The sequence below is a fragment of the Sminthopsis crassicaudata genome, chromosome 3 (assembly GCF_048593235.1).
Source record: "Sminthopsis crassicaudata isolate SCR6 chromosome 3, ASM4859323v1, whole genome shotgun sequence".
Taxonomy (NCBI): Eukaryota; Metazoa; Chordata; class Mammalia; order Dasyuromorphia; family Dasyuridae; genus Sminthopsis; species Sminthopsis crassicaudata.
This window is the reverse complement of record NC_133619.1, coordinates 649,708,901-649,732,323: the sequence shown is the minus strand read 5'-3', so window position 1 is coordinate 649,732,323 and position 23,423 is coordinate 649,708,901. Positions and strand designations below refer to the sequence as shown.

The window sequence follows — 23,423 nt, the reverse complement described above, 5'->3', positions numbered from 1 at the left end:
GGAGAGCAGGGGAGGAAAATGGACAAGAGCTGGGATCCGGGGCTGAAGCTGAGATGGGGAAGATGGGAGACCTGGAAAAAAGGGGAGTCCTCAACAGCAATGGCAGGAGGAGAGAGTGGTGACTCCCCGGCCTGGGTATGAGTTTTGTTTGGGGCGTGTTGAGTTGGAAGTGCTTATGAGCCAGCAGGCAGCTGGGAATGCACAACAGAGGGAGGAAAAGTGGGCGTTTGAACCTGGCACTCGTTTGCAGGCAGATGAAAACAAGGGCAGAGGAGAGAGCCTGGAGGTACGCCTGCAGTGAGTGGGGGGCAGAGCCCCAGAAAGAGATGGGCAGACATGCAGGAAAAGACCCTAGAAACATCATGGAAGGCCGTTTATGTGAGAGTGAAGGAAAGAAGAGAAGGGGGGGGGGAAGGAGGGGTCATTTGCATTAAATGCCACATCAAAATGTCGCTTGATTTAATCTTTAAGTCATAGTAGGTGATCTTGGAGAGGGCAGCCGTAGCTGAATGGTGAGGTCAACAGCCAGATTGCAAGGGCTGGGGAAACAAGTGGGAATAAGAGGATAGCCTGAGTGTAGACAGTTTGGGGAGAAGTTGACTATAAAAGAAAGGAGAGCTATAGGATAATGGGGTCAAGGGAAAGCATCTTTAAAGGGCTGTGGAGACCTTGTTATCCTGAAGGCTGCTGAGAAAGCATTGACATGGAAATGAAGGACAAAAGGGAATCTGTTCTGAGAGCCCTCTCTAAAACCACCTCTAAGGACCCCAGATTTTCTAAAGGATCAACGAGATAAGAGGGATCCTTCACCCTGAGACATCTCTCAGGCTTGCTCTCGGGTTCCCCTCTGTCACCTCCCCAGCCCGCTCAGAGTTGATCAGTAGACTGTGACTTCCCAGAGATCAGGAGACCCGGCGTCTGCACTCAGGCTTCAGGTGGAGAAACAGACACTTGTTGGATGGCTGCCTCAGTCTGGGCCTGGGTTTGGAAGCCTCTAGGCTTGACCTCAGGATGCTGGTGGCAAGCAGTCCAGCCTGGCCCTGGGAGCTCTCATAGCTTGGTGCTGTCCTTGGTGCTGAATGCAGGGAAGTCACACCAGAGCCTGCACAGCCCCCACCCCCAAGGTCCCAGAGAAGACACATTACTATGTCCTAACAGAGCGCACCAGGGCACACTCTGCGTCCCAAACATCAGCTCAGAGGTAGGAGGACTGATTTAATAAATTAAGACTAATATATACAGGCTGTATTGGGGGGGGGGGGCTGCAGTAGGAGTTCAGGAGCCTTCCTCATCCCCTGGGGGAGGGCAGAGCTCAGCCCCTCAGAGATCTCCCCATATCCACATCACATAATTGGATGGCACTGAGAGACCAGACATCTGGATGCACTGCGCCGCCCCATAGAGAACCCGGGTACTCGCAGATTCAGCTCCTGGGGCCCGGGGGCCCCCAGGGGAGAGCATCCTGAACCCCAGGAAGCAGGGCTCTTATCTCACACTCATCTCCTGCTCGTAGGCCTGGATGGCCCCCACATTCTCATACAGGATTTCTTCCTGGGCTCTGTAAATGTCCTCGGTGTCCTGGGACAGCTGCTGAAACCTCAGGAGAGTTTGGTACAGAAAGATGTACTGGCCCTGGAGGAGGGGGAGAAAGGAGACAGGGCGAGAAGGGTCTCAGGACAGATGGGGCGCTAGATTTCCAGGCCAAACACCCCCAGCTTACCAGAGCCCACATCCAGCTCCCACCAACCTCGCTCTTTACCCCTGACCCCTGCCGGGCCAGAGCCTGACCTCAGTCTGCACCATCAGGGGGCGGCTCCTCCTCATCTTTCTGACGAAGGACTGGACCCCAACGTACTGGTACTTCTGCAGCTGCCTCAGCAGCACATCCAAAGCAATGAGGGTCCCTGTGCGCCCTACCCCAGCGCTAGTGGGGACAGAAAAGTGGTGAAAGGACTTCTCCCAGGATTCCTGGGGGCCTCAGGGGTGGGGGGTAGCAAGCCCAGGCCAGGGAGAGGGTCTAGCCTGGGGAATGCACCGAGGGACCAGGTTCTGGCAGGATTCATTTGTGGGGTGCTCCTGAGGGGGATCATCTAACCCTCCTCCACACAGGGCCAGGGATGGGGGCCGGGGCTGGCAGCTTACCTGCAATGGACAATGGGAGGCCCTCCCTCTAGGCTCTGCTCCAGCCACTTGCGCAGGAGTGACTGGAAAGCTAGCAGGGGGTCTGGGGACCGGGGAACACCGTGGTCTGGCCAGGCTGTGTAGTGGAACTGGCGCACAGACAGGCTTTCCTTCAGGTCCATCTAGAAGAGGAGGGACAGGAAGTTAGGGCTGCAGGGCCCTGTAGGGGTCACCGAGGCTAACTGGGAGGTCCAGAGAGAGCAAGAGGCTCTGAGACCAAGGCCCCTTGGGTAGGAGGGAGCCAGGGCAAGATGAGAATCTACCTTCCTGGAGTGCAAACCCTTTGTCCTTCCTACAGCACAGCACTGCCTTGGAGGCTGAGGGGCAGAGAGGCTATGGAGGAGGTTCTGGAAGGGAGAGTCCGGAGTACTGGGGAAATGGGGGGGGCAAGCCCAGAGGAGGGAGCTAAGCAGGTGCGTCCATTGCTGAACCATTGCTGAGAACAGGGAAGAGTTTGAGGGGCTTGATTTAATCTAGAATCTGGCTAGTCTGGGAATACCCAAAGGCAGCGAGGTGGTGTAGTGGACAGAGCCCTGAGTCTGGAATTGGGAAGACCTGGGTTCCCTCAGACCTCAGCCACTTCCTAATGGTGTGACCCTGGACAAGTCATTCAGCCTCTATTTCATTTTCCTCAACTTTAAAATGGAGTTAATACAGAAATGTAAAGAAATTTTAGTAATTTTCTTAGTTTCAATTTCTTTCCACTTTTGTCGAGATGCTAATCATATCAGTTTCATCACTGATTCTCTGATTTTTGTAAATATGCATTTAACCATTTAAAAAAATAAAAATAAAATGGAGATAATAAATGCACTTAACTAGGATAACCAACTAAGGAAGCACTTAAGACCTGGCACACAGCAGATGCTTAATAAATGCTTATTCCCTTTCTCTATCCCACAGATTTAGCGGGATCGGGTCTGCAAGTTCCTGGAAGATCGGGCAAAGTCAGGGGAATAGTTTATAAGTGAACCTTCCATTGGAGACTGGATCCCAGGAAGTGACTGGTTAGTTGGGGGGTACTGGGAGTCGCCGTGATTGATCACGGAACCCTGAAACTACGTGGAAGTCGGGGCCCGCCGAGGACATCAGCTCGTAGGTTTGGGACCAGAACGGCCCTCACATGGTGTGATTCTGACTTGGGGGGACCGGGAGGACTCATGCCCAGAGGTACTTAGGGGTGGCAGCACGGCCTGGCTGGGGCTGGGGCTCCTGAAAGGTGACTGAGGTGATCCGGGATGGGGGGGCACATCAGAGGGTGAGGGCAGAAAGGCCCGAGGTCAGGAGTCCCGGATGCCGTGCCGCTCAGAGCATGAAAGGTGCTGGGGGGAGACAGGACTGGGGGCTCTGGGTGCCTACATGAAACAGCTGCAAGTCGCGAATGGTCCAGTGTTCGGCCACATCTTCCCCTTTCAGGGTGACCCGAAGGCGCCCGTGGGTGCAAGTTTGGGCATCCAGGGGCCAGTAATGTTCACACTTGACCTGGAGATGAACATTACCCAGAAGGCAGATTCTGTGAATCCCACAGGCAGAGCCGGGCTCCCCCAGACCCTCATTTGCTTCTCGCCAGCCCAATACAGCCAAGGGGGATCTTTAACCTAGGAGCGGAAACCCCCCAAGAGCATCTAACGGAGCGACAGCAAAGGTTCTCCCCAGCCCGAGGGCGCTCCCGGGATCGCGAGGAGCGAGAGTGGGCTTGCTTCCTTCTCCTCCAAAGGGAGACGGGGAAGAGAAAAGGAAGGGGGAGGGGAGGCAAGGAGACGGGGCCGAGGGAGAGACCAGAGACAGGAAGGGAAAGGGGAGGGAGGCAGGGAAGAGGGGAGGGGAGAGGCGGGAGAGACCAAGAGGGAGGGAGAGAGGGAGGGAGGGGGGAGGAACAAAGAAAGGGGGCGGGGGAAGGGATGGGCGGAGGCAGACTGGGAGGGAGGGAGACAAAGAGGGAGGAGGGGAGGGCAGGGGAGGGGGGGAGGGGACTGGGCTGGAAAGGAAAGCAGGAGAAGGAAGGCAGAGGCCGAGGGCGGGCCGAGAGCCGCAGTGGGGGCCGGACTCGGGGAGGGGGCGGGGCGCGAGGTCCGGCGCTCACCCGGCCGGACTCCACGCAGTTGGTCAGCATGACGATGGTCCGGCTTCGCTGATCCCACACCAGGCGCCAGAAGTCGCCCACCGTCTGGGGGAGGGGCCCCTGGGTGGCGATGAACTCTCGGGGCCCCGCGAGGCCCTGGAACGGGACGGAGTCAGGGGGCCCCGGCGCCTCCCCCATCTCAGTGCCCGAAGCCCCCCCGGAGCCCTCCCCCGTGGCTCACCGGAATGAAGCTGGCATTGATGTAGTCGGAGCCGGGCTCCCCCGGGAGGGGCTGCAGGGGGACTCGGGCCCAGTCATCTGCGGGAGGAAGGAGGCGCTGGGGCCGGGAAAGCGGCAGAGAAAGGGCGACCGGCCGGGGGGGGGGGGGGCGCGAAGGGAGGAGGAGCCGCCTCCTCGGGGCTGTGCCCTGTCTCCCGGGACCGGCGAGGGGACACTCGCGGGGTCGGGGACCGCGGGGCTGCACGAGGGAGCTCCAGCCCTCCCAGGGGGCCTCGGGAGCAGCGCTCCCTCCGGCTCTGGTCCGGGGCACGGGGTGGGGGGTCTCTCTCCGGGGCCGGGGGAGGGGCGGCCCCTTCTCTCTACGGGGGAGGGGGTCCCATCGCCCCCCGGGGGCGGGGGAGGGGGCGCGCCCCCGTCTCACAAGGCAGCACGTTGGAAAAGCGGTTCTTGCTCCTGTTCTCCAGCGCCGCGGCCGCGGTTTGCGTCTGCCCCGTGCCCGCCACAGCCAGTTGCTGATCGGGAGGAAGCGCAGACCCGGGGAGGCCCCGGGGAGGCCCAGTCAGGCCCACTCCGGCGATTCCCCCCCCCCCCCCCAGTCTCCCTTTCCGCTCCTGCCTTTTTCCGCATCTCCAAGCGCCTCCTGGGAATCGCAAACCCTAAACCCGGCGGGCAGGACTGAGCCCCCCGCTGCGCCCCTCCCCCGGCGCCCCCAAAGCCCCCGTTACTGGGGCTCCCAGCTTCTGCTTTCCCCCAAACTCCCCTCCCCAGCCCGTCAGCTCCTGCCCCGGAGAGCCCTGGCCCCGCCCCCCGAGGCCCCGCCCCTTCTCCCCTCCAATGAGGGTCATGCACCTGGCCAGGGTCTGCTCCAGCCCCGGGACCTCGAGATCCCCAGGGAAGGGACCCTCCTGAAACAGGGCTGTCTCTGGCTCTCTCTCTCTGTCTCTGTATCTCTCTCTGTCTCTGTGTCTCTCTCTGTCTCTGTCTCTCTCTGTCTCTGTCTCTCTTGTCTCTGTCTCTGTCTCTGTCTCTCTGTCTCTCTCTGTCTCTGTCTCTCTTGTCTCTGTCTCTGTCTCTGTCTCTCTGTCTCTCTCTGTCTCTGTCTCTCTTGTCTCTGTCTCTGTCTCTCTGTCTCTGTGTCTCTGTCTCTGTCTCTCTGTCTCTCTCTGTCTCTGTCTCTCTTGTCTCTGTCTCTCTCTGTCTCTGTCTCTGTCTCTCTCTGTCTCTGTCTCTCTTGTCTCTGTCTCTGTCTCTCTGTCTCTGTGTCTCTGTCTCTCTCTGTCTCTGTCTCCCCTCTCCTTCTTCCCCTCTCTCGGTCCCTTTCCATCATTCAGTTGTTCTGCATCGCTGACACCCCAGGGGGAGGCGGCTGGGGGGGGTGACAGCGGGAAGAGGGGTCACAGTCCGGCCCCAGTGATCGCGCCCCACCTGGTATTCCTCGGCAAATCCGCAGTCACTGTCCTTCTGGTTCTTCAGGATGTGCGCTGCCAAATCCTCTGCAGAGATGTCCCCCGGGGAGCTGGCAGGGAGCGAGGAGGGCTGCCTGGGACCCGGGGCCGTGGGCCCGCCCTGCTCACCCCTCCCTCCCATGCGGGATTCCCAGGGGGCAGCAGGGGCTTTCCCAGGGTCCCTGGGGAGTCAGGGTCTGAGCCGGACCCCACCTGCCCGAGCCTGGGCTCACCTGAAGCTCACGCGGGGGCCCTGGGGCTTCTCCTGCTTGGCCTTCCTATGGGAAGAGGGGGAGGAAGCGGGAGTGAGGGTTAGGGTTCAGGGCGCCAGCCTGGGCAGGCGCCGGAGCCCAGCCGCCCCCAGGAGCCCCGGGTCCTGCCTCACCCGTGCCGCCGCTTAAGAAAGAAGATGAGCAGCCCTACGACGAGGACGAAGAGGAGGACTCCAATGATGGCTCCAGCTATGACCCCTAGGCAGGGAGTGGGGGGAGACACAGAGGGACTTGAGGAGGGCTAACCTGCCTCAGCCGCTACATCAACCTCACCCCCCACCTGGCCTTCCTCCCTGAGACCCCTGGGTTCCAGCCTCCCTCTCCCTGGCCTCCCTCTCCCTGGCCTCCCTCTCCCTGGCCTCCCTCCCTGTGAGCCCTGGGTTCCAGCCTCCCTCTCCCTGGCCTCCCTCTCCCTGGCCTCCCTCTCCCAGGCCTCCCTCTCCCTGGCCTCCCTCTCCCCGGCCTTCCTCCCTGAGAGCCCTCGGTTCCGGCCTCCTTCTCCCTCCTGGTCTCACCCCCACTCTCAGTGTAGCAGGTCACAGGGGCTGAGATGGCGGTCATCCCTGCCCAGAGGCTCCGGACGATGGCTGGGTAGGACCGGGCCGGCTGCAGGCCCCTAATGGACAGGGGGCTGGCACAGGGCCCAGCATGCACCACTTTCTGGTCCCCCACCTCCAGCTCCAACCTCTCCTGGCCCCCCGGAGGACAGGCCAGGGCCAGGACGACCCCGTAGCCCCCAGCCGCACTAGCACAAGAGGTGATGGTGACAGGGTCTGGAGCTGAGAGGACCACATCCGGGCCGGGTCAGCGGCCATCGGGAAGGGGATCTGGCCGCCCCCTCCCCCTCCACACCGCCCACTCCTGGACAGCCCATCAGCCCAGGGCCCGGCCTGGAGGTCCATCAGCAGCCTCCTCTGGGGGAGGGAGGCAGGAAGGTCTCCTCCACATGGCCGATGCCCTTTCCCCTCCCTCCAGCTCGGACCTCACCTGTGGAGCTATTGATGGCACGTGCTGGACCCTGGGTCCCGTCCGCTGTCACGGACCTCACCAAGAACCGGTACCAAGAGCCAGGGCTGAGGCCCTCAGCAGTGAAGCGGGGCTCCTTGGTGAGTCTGAGCTCCTCGGTCCCAGAGGAGACCCAGGCCACGCTGTAGCTGAGACCCCCGGCTCCCTCGGGGCCCGCCCAACTGAGGGAGATGGAGGTATTGGTCTGTCTCAGCACCTGCAGCTCGGTGACCTCGTTGGGCACTGGGAGCGAGAGGACAAGGAGTGAGGAAGGGGGCCAGAGCAGGGCCGGAGGGAGGGCAGCACTGGCGTCCAGCCGGGGAAGGTGGGGCTCCACAACCCTCCGCAGGGCCCAGGGAGGCTTGGGGAGGCGGAATGGCACGGAGGGGGCGAGGAAGGCTTCCCGAGGGGGGCAGGACTGGAGCCCAGGGGTCACTCTTGTCCCTTCTCTTTTCCCCAAAGACCCCCAGTTCTGGCTTCTTGAAAGGAAAGGGTTGGAAGAGACGGCCTCTGGTTCCTCCCTGCTCTGAGATGCTGCCATTCTGGGCTCAAACCTGAGGTCTCCATGCTCTCATCGTGTGTCCAGGAGACCCCGGGCTCCCTGTGCCCCCTGCCACAGCATCACCCCAACACCCAGCCCCCATCTCACCTGTGGTCACCAGGAGGCTCAGGCCAGAGCTGCTGACATTATTCCTCTCAGCCTTCACTGTGAAATTGTACTCAGTGGCAGCAACCAGGCCTTCCACCACATGCTGTGTCTCTGTTGTGCTGGCTCCCCCAACAAGGCCATTCTCACTGGTCCAGCTGATCCTGTAGCTGTAGTCTTTATACTCGGGGCCCTCAGGGACCTTCCACTGCAGGGTGACTGAACTGTTACTCCGGGCTGTCATCTTGAGTTCTCTGACCTCATTGGGCACTTCATGAGAAGAGAGAAGTACAAGTAGTGAGGAGCAGCTGCCCATGCTCCAGCACAGCTCCAGTCCCTGCCCAGTCTGGATCCCCTCCACTCAGCTGCCAAAGCAATATTCTCAAAGCACAAGTGAACCAAGTCATGGTCCAGCTCCACAACCATCCCCCCTGCCCCTCCTGTTACCTGTGGGATCAAAAATGCCCTTCACCACTTGGCCTTGATTTACCTCATGGTCTAATGTGGTCAAGTCCCCACATGGGGTCAAGAATTTGGCAACAGTAAAAGGTATCAAATATTGCATCAAGATTCAATTCTTTATATCAAAAATAAACAATCACGTCCTTCTCATTAATACACAAATTTGCTTTCACCTTTAATAATAATGAAAGTATATGTACACTAAAGAATTGTTTTCAAAATACCAGGTTCACATTAAAATGTTCAGAGTAAAAAAGAGCTTTTGAGTGGAAAAAGTTTGAGAAGCTCTGCTCTAGAGCAGGGAATTTCCAAGTACACACCCAAGGATCCTGGGGGTCTCTGAAAGTCTTTAATTCAAATGAGTTCTAATTTCTAATATGGTAAACATCCATAAATATAACCCACATAAAGGAAAACTCTTTGGACAAACCAGAACAACTGTCACTGGATGTAAGTAACGGTCCTTTAAGTGGGCAGCCACAGTGCAAGAGGAGATTTGAGTGGCTCAGAAGTAATTTTCTGTGGCTAGGCACTGCCTTGGGCAGAATCCCGGCCATATCCACATAGCTTCATAACAGAAGCTGGTTCTCTCCCTGGTTGGTTGTGTGTGTGACTTCCCAGACCCTTTTTTAGCCCACTTTGGGCAGCACGTCGCTCTCTTTATCCTGGTGTAGCTGAGCCCAGTGGATGGATAGCCAAGAAAGGTAAGGAGCTTGATAGTGAACACATGGGTCTTCAGGCCAGGTGTTCACTAGGGAGATAATCTGTCAGGGCATTATGTGAGCAGGTATAATAAAGGTTTAAGTTTGCAGTGGCTGTTGTTGAGCGAGCTATCGGTTATTAAACTACCATTCAAGAAATCGTGGCCAGAGACCCCTGCAGGCCTCAGAGGAGGCGACTTGGTAGAATTAGTTGGCACTGTAAAAGTCAGTGGCCAGATGTAGCCTGAAGCCCTAGGAATTAGGAGAGACTGATAATAGTAAATGCAATGAAAGCACAACTAGACTAAAGGTAGTGAGGGCAGTGGTCAGTAGCCTAACACTTTTGAGGACTGACAGGGTGAAAGGGGAGAGAGGATAAAGTAAATGCGGGGGACATACAGTTAGCAATAGGAAATATAAAAAGAATCTTCAAGCAAGTTTCTCTGATAAGGCCTTGCTCCTCAAACTTAGAGGGAATTGAATCAAATTTATAAAAACTAAGACCCTAACTGATAAATGAGCAAAAGATATGATCTGTGCCCAAAGGACTATATGAATTCAGGCATGTTCTTTTACCTAATAAGACTGAAAACCAAGAGAAAATTTTAAAAAGGAAAAAGGCCTATATGTACAAAGAGATTTGTAGCCCTTCTCTTCTCAGAGCAGGAAATTGGAAATTATGAGGATGCTCAACAACTGGGGAATGGCTGAATAAACTGGGATTGTCATCGAATATTATTGTTCTGTGGGAAAAGATGAGCAGGATGCTCTCAGAAAAAAAACTGAGACTCCTCCATGAGCTCAAGGAAAGTGAAATGTTCTGTGAACCAAGCAATGTTCCAGGATCACCAGCTGTGAATGACTTTGCTATTCTAATGCTTGCACATTGTAAGTGCTTGCTAAGTAAATGGCAGATTGATTAGAATGATGGCTCATTAAAGAGATCTTAAAGAAGGGAAAGGGACCTGTATGTGCAAGAATGTTTGTGGCAGCCCTCTTTGTGGTGGCCAGAAACTGGAAATTGAGTGGATGCCCATCAATTGGAGAATGGCTGAATAAATTGTGGTATATGAATATTATGGAATATTATTGTTCTATAAGAAATGACCAGCAGGATGATTTCAGAAAGGCCTGGAGAGACTTACAGGAACTGATGCTGAGTGACATGAGCAGGACCAGGAGATCATCATATACTTCAACAACAATACTGTATGATGGTCAATTCTGATGAATGTGGCCCTCTCCAACAATGAGATGAACCAAATCGGTTCCAATAGAGCAGTGATGAACTGAACCAGCTACACCCAGCGAAAGAACTCTGGGAGATGACTATGAACCACTACATAGATCTCCAACTCCCTCTAATTTTGTCCGCCTCCATTTTGGATTTCCTTCACAGGCTAATGATACACTATTTGAAAGTCTGATTCTTTTTGTACACCAAAATAACTGTTTGCACATGTATACATATATTGTATTTAATTTATACTCTAACATAATTAACATGTATTGGTCAACCTGTCATCTTGGGGGGGGGAAGAAGGGGGAAAATTAGAACAAAAGGTTTGACAATTGTCAATGTTGTAAAAATTACCTATGCATATATCTGGTAAATAAAAACTATTAAAATAAAAAATAAAAATTTTTAAAAAGAATGATGGGTAATTAGTGAAATAAAAGGAAATTCAGGGAGGTCTGAACCCCTGAAGGACACAAGACTGGAGACTTGTTCCCCTTTTTCCCCTTCTCTTTTCTCCAAAGCCCCCCAGTTCTGGCTTCTTGAAAGTGAAAGGTGGGAAGAGACAGCCTCTGGTTCCTCCCTGCTCGGAGATGCTGCCATTCTGGGCTCAAACCTGAGGTCTCCATGCTCTCATCGTGTGCCCAGGAGACCTCGGGCTCCCTTTGCCCCCTGCCACAGCATCACCCCAACACCCAGCCCCCATCTCACCTGTGGTCACCAGGAGGCTCAGGCCAGAGCTGCTGACATTATTCCTCTCAGCCTTCACTGTGAAATTGTACTCAGTGGCAGGATCCAGGCCTTCCACCACATGCTGTGTCTCTGTTGTGCTGGCTCCCCCAACAAGGCCATTCTCACTGGTCCAGCTGATCCAGTAGGTGTAGTCTGTATACTCGGGGCCCTCAGGGACCTTCCACTGCAGGGTGACTGAGCTGTTACTCCGGGCTGTCATCTTGAGTTCTCTGACCTCATTGAGCACTTCATGAGAAGAGAGAAGTACAAGTAGTGAGGAGCAGCTGCCCATGCTCCAGCACAGCTCCAGGCCCTGCCCAGTCTGGGTCCCCTCCACCCAGCTGCCAAAGCAATATTCTCAAAGCACAAGTGAACCAAGTCATGGTCCAGCTCCACAACCATCCCACTCCATGGCTCCCTGTTACCTGGGGGATCAAAAATGCCCTTCACCACCTGGCCTTGACTGAGCTCATGGCCTAATGTGGGTCAAGACCCCACATGGGGTCAAGAATTTGGCAACAGTAAAAGGTATCAAATATTGCATCAAGGTTCAATTCTTTATATCAAAATAAACAATCACGTCCTTCTCATGAATATACAAATTTGCTTTCACCTTAAATAATTATGAAAGTATTTGTACACTAAAGAATTGTTTTCAAAATGATTTTCTTTATGACTTATCAGCAAATGTTTGATTTCTATACCGGTTCTATGTTCCTATATACTGGGTTCACATTAAAAGTTTCACAGTAAAAAAGAGCTTATGAGTGGAAAAAGTTACAGAAGCTCTGCTCTAGAGTAGGAAGTTTCCAAGTACACTCCCAAGGATCCTGGGGGTCTCTGAAAGCCTTTAATTCAAATTAGTTCTCATTTCTAATATCGTAAGCATCTCTTAATATAACCCACATAAAGGAAAACTCCTTGGACAGAACCATAATAATTGTTACTAGAATAAAGGTAGTGAGGGCAGTGGTCAGTAGCCTAACAATTTTGAGGACTGACAGGGTGAAAGGGGAGAGAGGATAAGGTAAATGTGGGGGACATACAGTCAGCAATAGTAAATGTAAAAAGAATCTTGAAGCAAGTTTCTCTGATAAGCCTTGCTCCTCAAACTTAGAGGGAATTGAATCAACTTTATAAAAACTAAGCCCCTAACTGATAAATGAGCAAAAGATATGATCTGTGCCCAAAGGACTATCTGAATTCAGTCATATTCTTGGACCTAACAAGACCACTACTGGACATGCAAACCAAGAGAAATCTTTAAAAAGGAAAAAGGCCTATATGTACAAAGAGATTTGTAGTCCTTCTCTTAGAGCAGGAAATTGGAAATTATGAGGATGCTCAACAACTGGGGAAAGGCTGAATAAACTGGGATTATCATTGAATTTTATTGTTCTGTGGGAAATGATGAGCAGGATGCTCTCAGAAAAAACCTGAAAGTCCTCCATGAGCTCAAGCAAAGTGAAATGTTCTGTGTACAAAGCAGTGTTCCAGGATCACCAGCTGTGAATGACTTTGCTATTCTCACACTTGCACACTATGGGTGCTTGCTAGGTGAAGGGCCCATGGTAGATGATTAGAATGATGGTTAATTTGTGAAGTCAAAGGAAACTCAGGGAGGTCTGAACCCCTGAAGGATGCAAGGCTGGAGACTTCTTGCCCTGTTCCCCCAAATCCCCCCAGTTCTGGCTTCTTGAAAATGAAGGGTGGGAAGAGACGGCCTCTGGTTCCTCCCTGCTCTGAGATGCTGCCATTCTGGGCTCAAACCTGAGGTCTCCATGCTCTCATCATGTGCCCAGGAGACCTCGGGCTCCCTGTCCCACCTGCCACAGCATCACCCCAACACCCAGCCCCCGTCTCACCTGTGGTCACCAGGAGGCTCAGGCCAGAGCTGCTGACATTATTCCTCTCAGCCTTCACTGTGAAATTGTACTCAGTGGCAGGATCCAGGCCTTCCACCACATGCTCCGTCTCTGTTGTGTTGGCTTCCCCAACAAGGCCATTCTCAGTGGTCCAGCTGATCCAGTAAGTGTAGGTTGCATTTAGGGGTTCCTCAGGGACCGCCCACTGCAGGGTGACTGAGCTGTTACTCTGGGCTGTCATCTTGAGTTCTCTGACCTCATTGGGCACTTCATGAGAAGAGAGAAGTACAAGTAGTGGGGAGCAGCTACCCCATGCTCCCCAGCACAGCTCCAGTCCCTGCCCAGTCTCTCAAGGCAATATTCTCAAAGCACAAGTGAACCAAGTCATGGTCCAGCTCCACAACCATCCCCCCTGCCCCTCCTGTTACCTGTGGGATCAAAAATGCCCTTCACCACCTGGCCTTGACTTATCTCATGGTCTAATGTGGGTCAAGAATTTGGCAACAGAAAAAGGTATCAAATATTTCATCAAGGTTCAATTCTTTATATCAAAATAAACAATCACGTCCTTCTCATGAATATACAAATTTGCTTTCACCTTAAATAATGATGAAAGTTTATATATACTAAAGAATTGTTTTCAAAGTAACTTTTCATGACATCAATAAATATTTGGTTTCTATACCTGTTCTATGCTCCTATACAGCAGGGTCACATTAAAATTTCATAGTAAAAAAGAGCTTGGAAAAGTGGAAAAAGTTACAGAAACTCTGCTCTCGAGCTGGGAGTGTCCAAGTACACTCCCAAGGATCCTGGGGTTCTCTGAAAGCCTTTAATTCATAATTAGTTCTAATTTCTAATATGGTAAACATCTTTAAATATAACCCACATAAAGGAAAACTCCTTGGAAAGAAGCACAATAATTGTTACTAGAGTAAAGGTAGTGAGGGCAGTGGTCCGTAGCCTAACACTTTTGAGGACAGACAGGGTGAAAGGGGAGAGAGGATAAAGTAAATGTGGGAGACATACAGTCAGCAATAGTAAATGTAAAAAGAATCTTGAAGCAAGTTTCTCTGATAAGCCTTGCTCCTCAAACTTAGAGGGAATTGAATCAAATTTATAAAAACTAAGCCCCTAACTGATAAATGAGCAAAAGATATGATCTGTGCCCAAAGGACTATCTGAATTCAGTCATATTCTTGGACCCCTACTGGACATGCAAACCAAGAGAAACCTTTAAAAAGGAAAAAGGCCTATATGTACAAAGAGATTTGTAGTCCTTCTCTTAGAGCAGGAAATTGGAAATTATGAGGATGCTCAACAACTGGGGAAAGGCTGAATAAACTGGGATTATCATCGAATATTATTGTTCTGTGGGAAATGATGAGCAGGATGCTCTCAGAAAAAACCTGAAAGTGCTCCATGAGCTCAAGCAAAGTGAAATGTTCTGTGTACAAAGCAGTGTTCCAGGATCACCAGCTGTGAATGACTTTACTATTCTCACACTTGCACACTATGGGTGCTTGCTAGGTGAATGGCCCATGATAGATTGATTAGAATGATGGCTAATTAGTGAAGTCAAAGGAAACTCAGGGAGATCTGAACCCCTAAAGTATGCAAGGCTAGAGACTTCTTCCCCTTTTCCCCCTTCTCTTTTCCCCAAAGCCCCCCAGTTCTGGCTTCTTGAAAATGAAGAGTAGGAAGAGACGACCTCTGGTTCCTCCCTGCTCTGAGATGCTGCCATTCTGGGCTCAAACCTGAGGTCTCCATGCTCTAATTGTGTGCCCAGGAGACCCCGGGCTCCCTGTGCCCCCTGCCACAGCATCACCCCAACACCCAGCCCCTGTCTCACCTGTGGTCACCAGGAGGCTCAGGCCAGAGCTGCTGACATTATTCCTCTCAGCCTTCACTGTGAAATTGTACTCAGTGGCAGGATCCAGGCCTTCTACCACATGCTCCGTCTCTGTTGTGTTGGCTCCCCCAACAAGGCCATTCTCACTGGTCCAGCTGATCCAGTAAGTGTAGGTTGCATTTAGGGGTTGCTCAGGGACCGCCCACTGCAGGGTGACTGAGCTGTTACTCCGGGCTATCATCTTGAGTTCTCTGACCTCATTGGGTACTTCATGAGAAGAGAGAAGTACAAGTAGTGGGGAGCAGCTGCCCATGCTCCAGCACAGCTCCAGTCCCTGCCCAGTCTCTCAAGGCAATATTCTCAAAGCACAAGTGAACTAAGTCATGGTCCAGCTCCACAACCATCCCCCCTGCCCCTCCTGTTACCTGTGGGATCAAAAATGCCCTTCACCACCTGGCCTTGACTTACCTCATGGTCTAATGTGGGTCAAGAATTTGGCAACAGAAAAAGGTATCAAATATTGCATCAAGACTCAATTCTTTATATCAAAATAAACAATCACGTCCTTCTCATTAATACACAAATTTGCTTTCACCTTAAATAATGATGAAAGTTTATATATACTAAAGAATTGTTTTCAAAGTAACTTTTATGACATCAGTAAATTTCTGCTTTCTATACCTGTTCTATGCTCCTATGTAACGGGTTCACATTAAAAGTTTCACAGTAAAAAAGAGCTTATGAGTGGAAAAAGTTACAGAAACTCTGCTCTCGAGCTGGGAGTTTCCAAGTACACTCCCAAGGATCCTGGGGGTCTCTGAAAGCCATTAATTCAAATTAGTTCTAATTTCTAATATTGTCAGCATCTATTAGTATAACCCACATAAAGGAAAACTCCTTGGACAGAACCATAATAATTGTTACTAGAATAAAGGTAGTGAGGGCAGTGGTCCGTAGCCTAACACTTTTGAGGACAGACAGGGTGAAAGGAGGGAGAGGATAAAGTAAATGCAGGGACATACAGTCAGCAATAGTAAATGTAAAAAGAATCTTGAGACAAGTTTCTCTGATAAGCCTTGCTCCTCAAACTTAGAGGGAATTGAATCAAATTTATAAAAACTAAGCCCCTAACTGATAAATGAGCAAAAGATATGATCTGTGCCCAAAGGACTATCTGAATTCAGTCATATTCTTGGACCCCTACTGGACATGCAAACCAAGAGAAACCTTTAAAAAGGAAAAAGGCCTATATGTACAAAGAGATTTGTAGTCCTTCTCTTAGAGCAGGAAATTGGAAATTATGAGGATGCTCAACAACTGGGGAAAGGCTGAATAAACTGGGATTATCATCGAATATTATTGTTCTGTGGGAAATGATGAGCAGGATGCTCTCAGAAAAAACCTGAAAGTCCTCCATGAGCTCAAGCAAAGTGAAATGTTCTGTGTACAAAGCAGTGTTCCAGGATCACCAGCTGTGAATGACTTTGCTATTCTCACACTTGCACACTATGGGTGCTTGCTAGGTGAAGGGCCCATGGTAGATGATTAGAATGATGGTTAATTTGTGAAGTCAAAGGAAACTCAGGGAGGTCTGAACCCCTGAAGGATGCAAGGCTGGAGCCTTCTTCCCCTTTTCCCCCTTCTCTTTTCCCCAAAGCCCCCCAGTTCTGGCTTCTTGAAAATGAAGGGTGGGAAGAGATGGCCTCTGGTTCCTCCCTGCTCTGAGATGCTGCCATTTCTGGGCTCAAACCTGAGGTCTCCATGCTCTCATCATGTGCTCAGGAGACCTCAGGCTCCCTGTCCCACCTGCCACAGCATCACCCCAACACCCAGCCTCCATCTCACCTGTGGTCACCAGGAGGCTCAGGCCAGAGCTGCTGACATTATTCCTCTCAGCCTTCACTGTGAAATTGTACTCAGTGGCAGGATCCAGGCCTTCCACCACATGCTCCGTCTCTGTTGTGCTGGCTCCCCCAACAAGGCCATTCTCACTGGTCCAGCTGATCCAGTAGGTGTAGTCTGTATACTCGGGGCCCTCAGGGACCTTCCACTGCAGGGTGACTGAGCTGTTACTCCGGGCTGTCATCTTGAGTTCTCTGACCTCATTGGGTACTTCATGAGAAGAGAGAAGTAAGAGTCTGCAGGGGAAGGCTTCCCATATCTCCCCACCAAGTCCCCAAGAGCAGAGGTGACATACTGAGGCCCTGGATTGACCTGGTGGGGAATTCCCCTGGTGGGAGATGCTCTCCAGCAAAGGAGCCTTTGAGTTTGAGGTGGAGCTGTCCAGGAGTCAGAAGTACCTAGTAGGGCCTAGATTCATGCCTTCAGGGGTCCTTTTGTTTCAAACTTCTCCCTTCTTCCCACTAAAATCACGGGACTTGAGGCTTTCCATAAGGCTTAAAAATATCACAGGAATTTTCTTTTCTTTCTCATATTTTCCCCTTTGGATTTGATTTTCTTGTGCAGCAAAATAATCGTATAAATATATATTTTATTATCTTTAAGTCTCACCGGTGGATGCCTTAAGGCTCTTTCCAGGGCTGGTTCCGTCCACTGTGACCGTGAACTCATAGAGGGTTCCAGGTTCCAGGTTCTCCACAGTGTAGTGAGGATCTGACGTGCTGTTTGTCCCAATGTGCTGGCCGTCCTTAGCCCAGGTGATGCTATACTTCGGAGAGCTCTCATTACGTGGCTCCCATTTCAGGGTGACTGAGACATTGGTCTGCTTGGTCACCTGCAAGGCTGAGATCTCCACCTGGGCTGAGATTCAGGCAGGAGAAGGGTCAGCTAGGGAAGCACTTAAGGGAACCCCGGGAATTCCCCAAAGCCCTTACACATCCCAGACTGGCTTGGGAAGGACCCTCTGTTTGGGGGTAAACAGAAGGCCCGGGAAGCTGTCTGCCACTCACCAGCTGCCAAGGACACTGTCCAGCACACCAGGACCTGTTAGGAAGAATACTTACAGGGTGACATCAGAGCTCTCTGCCTCTGCTGAAGGGCTGGGCTGGAATTCCCTCTCAGCTCCTCCTTCAGACAAAGTTCACCCCAGTCTCAGCCCGCCCATTTACTGGGAGGGAGAGAGGGAGGAAGGAGTTTGGGGGAAACCCAAGCCTGTGGATCGGTTGCCATGAATATTCAGCCATCGCCATTGGCTCCAGGCCAAGAGAAAGAGGGCTCCTCACCCCCAGAGCAAGGGCAGAGGCAGGGCCGGGGACTTCTAGGAGAAGAACAAAGCCGGCGACTCGCCCGTCCAAGACAAGCTTGTGGGTGGATGGTGTCCGGAAGGAACACAAAATTGCTTCCAGCGGGTGTCAGAGAGGATGACGGGACCTAGCAGTCCCGGTCTTTGGAACTTTCCTCCGTCGCCCACCCTTTAGGCCCAGAGACCCCACTCTCTCAGTGACCTGACCACCCGCTCCTCGAGCTCCCAGTCCCTCGACGGCTTGGTGGCCCCAACCCCCGCGAGCCTTTGGCAGCCAGGGAGGTGGCTGCAAGCTTCCGGCTCCTTCCTCCGCAGCAGGGACACTCACCGCCACCACGTTCAGCAGATGCCCGGGCCCAGGCGAGGGTCCACTCATGACTTGGGATGCAGGAGGGAGTCAGAAGGAGAGAGGAGGGAGAAATGAGACAAAGCCAGAGAGGGAAAAGCGAAACTCAGGTGTGGGAGCTCTCTGCTCTCCTCCTCCCTTTGGACTTTCACCCCAACAGCTTCTCCTTTCTCTGGGGTGACAGAGGTCATAGCCTGGGGTGGAGGAGGACAGAGAGGGCAAGGGAGGAGGAAGAGAGGCGGGCAAGGAGAGATGAGAAGGCGCTGACCCCTCCTGGCCCTTCACACCCCAGCACGCCCTCCCTTGGGGCCAGACTCCTCTGGGCCAGCCTGCATTCCTGCCCACAACAGCAGAAGCAATGCTGCCCCTCCTGTTTTTTACCAATAGGGAAGCTGAGGCTGGGCGAGGCAAAATCACCAGAGCCCGGGGGGGTAGGGGGGGGAGGCCAAAGGGGAAGTTAGCAAGGGCGCTGAAGGGCCCTTGTCTCCCACCCACCCACACCTTGTGGAGAATGAAAGGGAGTCCCAGGGAGAGCCGAAGCCCCAGGTTACTGAAGGCAGCCGAGACCTTGAACTGGCCCTTTCCCAAATACATGGACCAAGTGCCATTGAGCATCCAATGGAGCCCTAGAATATAAATGGAGCCCACCCACCCATAAAGAGAAAAAGGGGGTAGCGGAGGGTCTTCCTTATGGCAGCTAGGGGATGCTGGGAAAACTCATCTTCCTGAGTTCAGAGCCAGCCTGACCCTGGCTGGCTGCGTGGTCCCATCTGCCCCAAAGGAGCTGGGGAAGGAGAAGGCAAAGCCTCCAGTGTCTTTGCCAAGGAAACCCCGAATGGAGCCCCCTCCCTCCCCTGGGAAGCTCACTCACTAGAGCAAGGGAAAGATGCTTAGAAACTGGGCCCACAGAGCTCCGGGGATGGAGGGGTGGAGGAAGGCTGAGAGCCAGCACATTCCCTTCCAGGCCCCAACCCCCCTAGGGCTGTGGCCCTCTCCCCCCTCCCAAAATAACAGACAGCCCAGGCTTATTATCAATATCAGCTTTATTAAGTGCCTGGGCAGATGGTGGCTTGGATGCCAAGGGCCGGACGGCCCACCTATGGGGCATTCAAGCCAGGAGGATTGTGGGTAATGTCAGTCAAGGGCTGGGGGAGTCCAAGGGAGGTGGGGAAAGTCTTCTTCATCTGGAGAAATGAGCCATGGTGAGGACAGCAGCCCCGGAGGTGATGAGTGTGCAGGAGGCCTCCAGAAAAGGCCGTGCCCAAGACTGGGTCTGCCAGCCCCGGGCAGGGGTCAGCACCACCCTGGCAGACTTGCCGGGAGACACTGGGGCCTCAGTCGGCCTTGGAGGCCCTGGCCTCCACTGTCGACAGAGCCAGCAGGGCCTGGGCAGAGTAGTAGGTGACCATGATGATCAGACGTCCTGGAAGCAGGGGCCGGACAAAGGTGTCCCAGGCCAGGACGGCGTCCGAGACGCTGAAGAGCAGGCCGCCAATGGCCGTGGGGCCCCCTCGGGCCAGAGCCCGCCACAGCACCAGGCCCAGAATGGCTGCGTAAAGGAACACTGGGAGCCCCAGGCCGGGCGGCAGCTGAGGCTGCAGGAGCCCCACGTAGAAGCCGAAGGCAGCCGCCACGGAGCTCAGGAGGACCGGGCGCAGCGGCAGCCAGCCCAGGGCCCCCAGGTAGCACAGGTGGGCCACGGCAAAGGCCGCCATACCTGCAAAGCAAGGGCCAGGTTGGGAGTCGGAAGGCTACAGCCAGCAGGTTGGCCTGGCCGGGGCTCCGGGTTCAAGCCCTGCTTTGAATTCTTCCCAGCTGTAAGGCGCCCCTCCTGTCCAGGCCAGTTTCCTCTGCAGTAAAATCCCAGCAATCAGGGATTCGAACCCATGGCCACGTTCAAGGGCACAGCATTAGGCGCCTCTGGGAGCCCTTGGAAAGCAGGCTCTGCTCTTCCCTCCCGAGGGCATCGACCTCAGTCCGTGGGCCCCCTGTAGCCCCGAATTTCTAGAAGGTGACAGGCCTGGTCACGTCCTCTGCTTGCATACTCCTGGGGATGGGGAGCTCATTACCCCCTGAGCCATCAGAGCTGCCTTCCCTCCTGGCTGGGGAATTGGATTAGCCCTGCCCTCTCTGGGCCCTGCAGCCACCCCTGGGTTTGATGGATGAGGAAGCGCCAGAGGGTCCCTAACACTCTCCCCAGGGGCCAGGTGAACACTGAATGCTCTCTAGGGTCTCTGGGACCCTCTGCTTGCAGAGCCTGGGAAGTGGAGGCTGGCGGCCCCATCCTGGAAAGGACCCCACTCATTTTCCAACCTCTCCATCCGAGGCGGGGCCAGGGTCTCGGCCAAAGCCCACCCCACATGGCCTTGGACCTGGTCTCCTGACTCCTGCCCCGCCCCCAGTCCCACCCAGTCCTTGCCCCTTGCTCCCCACTCACCAAAGAGGAACAGGTTGGGCCAAATGAGGAAGACGTCCCCCAGCGCCGAGCAGAGGAGGCCCATCGGGATAAATCGGCGGCCGGGCCCCTGGGAGGCGCTGGTGCGGGCGAAGAAGGCCAGGCAGAGGATGGGGAGGCATTTGACCAGAGCGCTGGTCCAGCCGGGTTCTTCCGAGGGCAGCCAGAGGAGGAAGTAGAGGGCGCAGGAGGCGAAGAAGGGCACCAGCCTCAAGGCCAGGAGCAGAGTCTAGAGAGAGGGACAGCCTGTGGACACCAGCCCAGCTCCCACCCCCTGAAGTGCCCACCCAAGCCCCGGGGACCCAGGCGCCCAGTTCCCGGTTCTCTGAGGCTCCGGCCTCCCTGGGACCTTCCCCACTTCCACAGGGATCCCCGGAAGGTAGCCGCCCCCGCCCTCTCTCCCTCACAGACAGCCCCAAAATCTAGCTGCTCTCCCAGCCTCCCTTGGAGACCTAGGCCTTGGGCCTCCCAGGCAGGGGGAGGGGGTTGAGGAGGGTCTCACATCTGGAGTCCTCCCTGATTCCTTTCCACGAGCCACCATGTTTGCCCAGGCACCCCTAGAATTGTGTGACCCAGGCAAGGGGGGAAGGTGGAGAATGGGGGGGTCTGGTTACACTTTAACCTGGAAACCGTCCCCATGGACTCTGGGCTGATAACGAGGTCGGAGATTCTCCCGCCCTTCCCCCTCCCTCTGGATGGCACTCCGTGGTGCCCGCTGGAAAGGGCCCAGCTCTCCACAGCCAGAGCCAGAGTCCTTCTGCCCCCCGGGATCCCGACTTAGAGGCTCATGCCCTTGTGAACAAACCTTGGGGCCCCCCGGGCAGAGACAGAACAATAATCAAGGGGATGGCAAAAGCAAGGGAAGACTTTTTTAATGATGAGAGAATCGTGGACGTGTTTGGAGACCTCAGAGGAGCCCAGTGCCAGCTGTGAGGTGGAGAATAAGAAAGGGGGTGGTGATCAAAGGGGCAACCTCCAGGAGGAGGCAGAGGGGATTAAGGTCACCAGCAGAGAATGGCCTTTGTCAAGAAGGAAGGTTACAGAGGAGGTTGTCCCCAAATCCTCCCAGTGGAGGGACAGACTTCCCTGCTGTGGCCAGGAGCACATGTCAGCGGGAGCACGGGAGATCGTGGCACCCCCTCCCAACCAGGGAGAAGTTGCCCAAGTTACCCCCTAAAGACATGGCTGCATTTGCCTTTACTGATCAGCTGGAAAACAGCATTCAGTTCAAAGCAGCAGCATTTAATGAAAGGTTATTGAAGAAAGAAAAGAAACCATCACAAAAGTCTTCCTCCATCGGGATGGCGGCAGTGAGAGGATGACTCCCTCCCTGTCACATTGTCCCCTTTAACATTTATGTGGCCCCAAAAGGTCGGAGAAATACTCGGTGTTCCCCATGTGATTCTCATCATAACCCTATGAAGCAGGTGCTTTAAGCAGCCCCAATTTACAGACCCATGAAAGATTTGTCCACAGTTACACAAAGCAAAGTTTAAATTCAAAGGTCTTCCCGACTCCAAGTCCGGAGCTCTGGGGGAACATTCCTTCCCGACTCCAAGTCCGGAGCTCTGGGGGAACATTCCTTCCCGACTCCAAGTCCGGAGCTCTGGGGGAACATTCCTTCCCGACTCCAAGTCCGGAGCTCTGGGGGAACATTCCTTCCCGACTCCAAGTCCGGAACTCTGGGGGAACATTCCTTCCCGACTCCAAGTCCGGAACTCTGGGGGAACATTCCTTCCCGACTCCAAGTCCCGAGCTCTGGGGGAACATTCCTTCCCGACTCCAAGTCCCGAGCTCTGGGGGAACATTCCTTCCCGACTCCAAGTCCCGAACTCTGGGGGTACATTCCTTCCCGACTCCAAGTCCGGAACTCTGGGGGAACATTCCTTCCCGACTCCAAGTCCCGAGCTCTGGGGGAACATTCCTTCCCGACTCCAAGTCCGGAGCTCTGGGGGAACATTCCTTCTTGACTCCAAGTCCAGAACTCCAACCACGTCTGCAGTTAAACAAACATTCATTGACAAAATCCACCAGCCTTATCCAGAATGGCCTGGATGCTTCGGGTTTGGAACTGGAATGAAATTAGACACTGGAGCCCCAACAAAAGGAGATTTAGCCCGCCACACTTAGCAAGGGAAGGATGCCCAGCAAGGACACAACCCTGATCTTGTGGATCTCGACACTAACCAAAATCTCTTCTGACATTACAGACATAGCAATGGGGAGAAGGTCAATGCCTAGAAAGCAGAGGGGAGACGCAAGTAATGAAGTCGAATGCATTCAGACAGAATATGCTCTGGGATTGGAAGGAAGAATCGGGCTCACTGTCAAAACCTGCCTATAACACAGTGAGTCAGGTCAGGCTTCCAGCTGGCGTGATGACAGGCCCAGAAATTGCTCTTTGGGGGAATTTTGAGATCTCTCCCCTCCCCCTCCCTATAAGTCAAAGGATGACCTTGTAAACTCTAAAAGGTCATGATCTTGGGAATTCCCATGAGCATCCATCAGGACATCCTGGAGACAGCAGAAATTGCAGATAGCAGGATGTCAATCACAGGCTCAGAGACATTCTAAGCACACTAAGGACACAACACTCCAGAACATCCAGGGTCCATCAAAGACCCCAGGGAATTGCATGTGACTCTGGAAAGTGGGAAATGGATCTTCAACAATCTAGAGTTGTGAGTTTATCCTTTGCCACATAGATGACTTGCCACCAT

At 53.6% G+C, this 23,423-nt stretch overlaps 2 protein-coding genes across 2 annotated transcripts; both read right to left on the bottom strand.

Annotated features, from left to right (window-relative positions):
* Positions 1-1,197: 1,197 nt before the first annotated feature.
* On the bottom strand, positions 1,198-18,482 carry PTPRH (protein tyrosine phosphatase receptor type H). Its single transcript, XM_074307288.1, has 20 exons — positions 18,231-18,482; positions 17,610-17,643; positions 17,212-17,460; positions 16,546-16,812; positions 14,701-14,967; positions 12,849-13,115; positions 10,963-11,229; positions 7,855-8,121; positions 7,188-7,448; positions 6,716-6,979; positions 6,314-6,398; positions 6,162-6,206; positions 5,909-5,999; positions 4,905-4,995; positions 4,485-4,561; positions 4,265-4,399; positions 3,541-3,663; positions 2,143-2,303; positions 1,789-1,924; positions 1,198-1,632 (listed from the first exon to the last, which is right to left on the bottom strand). Exons 1-20 carry the CDS (start codon positions 18,276-18,278, stop codon positions 1,486-1,488), a joined length of 3,282 nt encoding a protein of 1,093 aa, XP_074163389.1. The 5' UTR covers positions 18,279-18,482; the 3' UTR covers positions 1,198-1,485.
* Positions 18,483-19,311: 829 nt separating this feature from the next.
* On the bottom strand, positions 19,312-21,244 carry TMEM86B (transmembrane protein 86B). The gene is made up of 3 exons (XM_074297671.1): positions 21,206-21,244; positions 20,686-20,932; positions 19,312-19,965 (listed from the first exon to the last, which is right to left on the bottom strand). The coding sequence occupies exons 1-3, from the start codon at positions 21,242-21,244 to the stop codon at positions 19,583-19,585; spliced, it is 669 nt and encodes a 222-aa protein (XP_074153772.1). The 3' UTR covers positions 19,312-19,582.
* Positions 21,245-23,423: the final 2,179 nt, after the last annotated feature.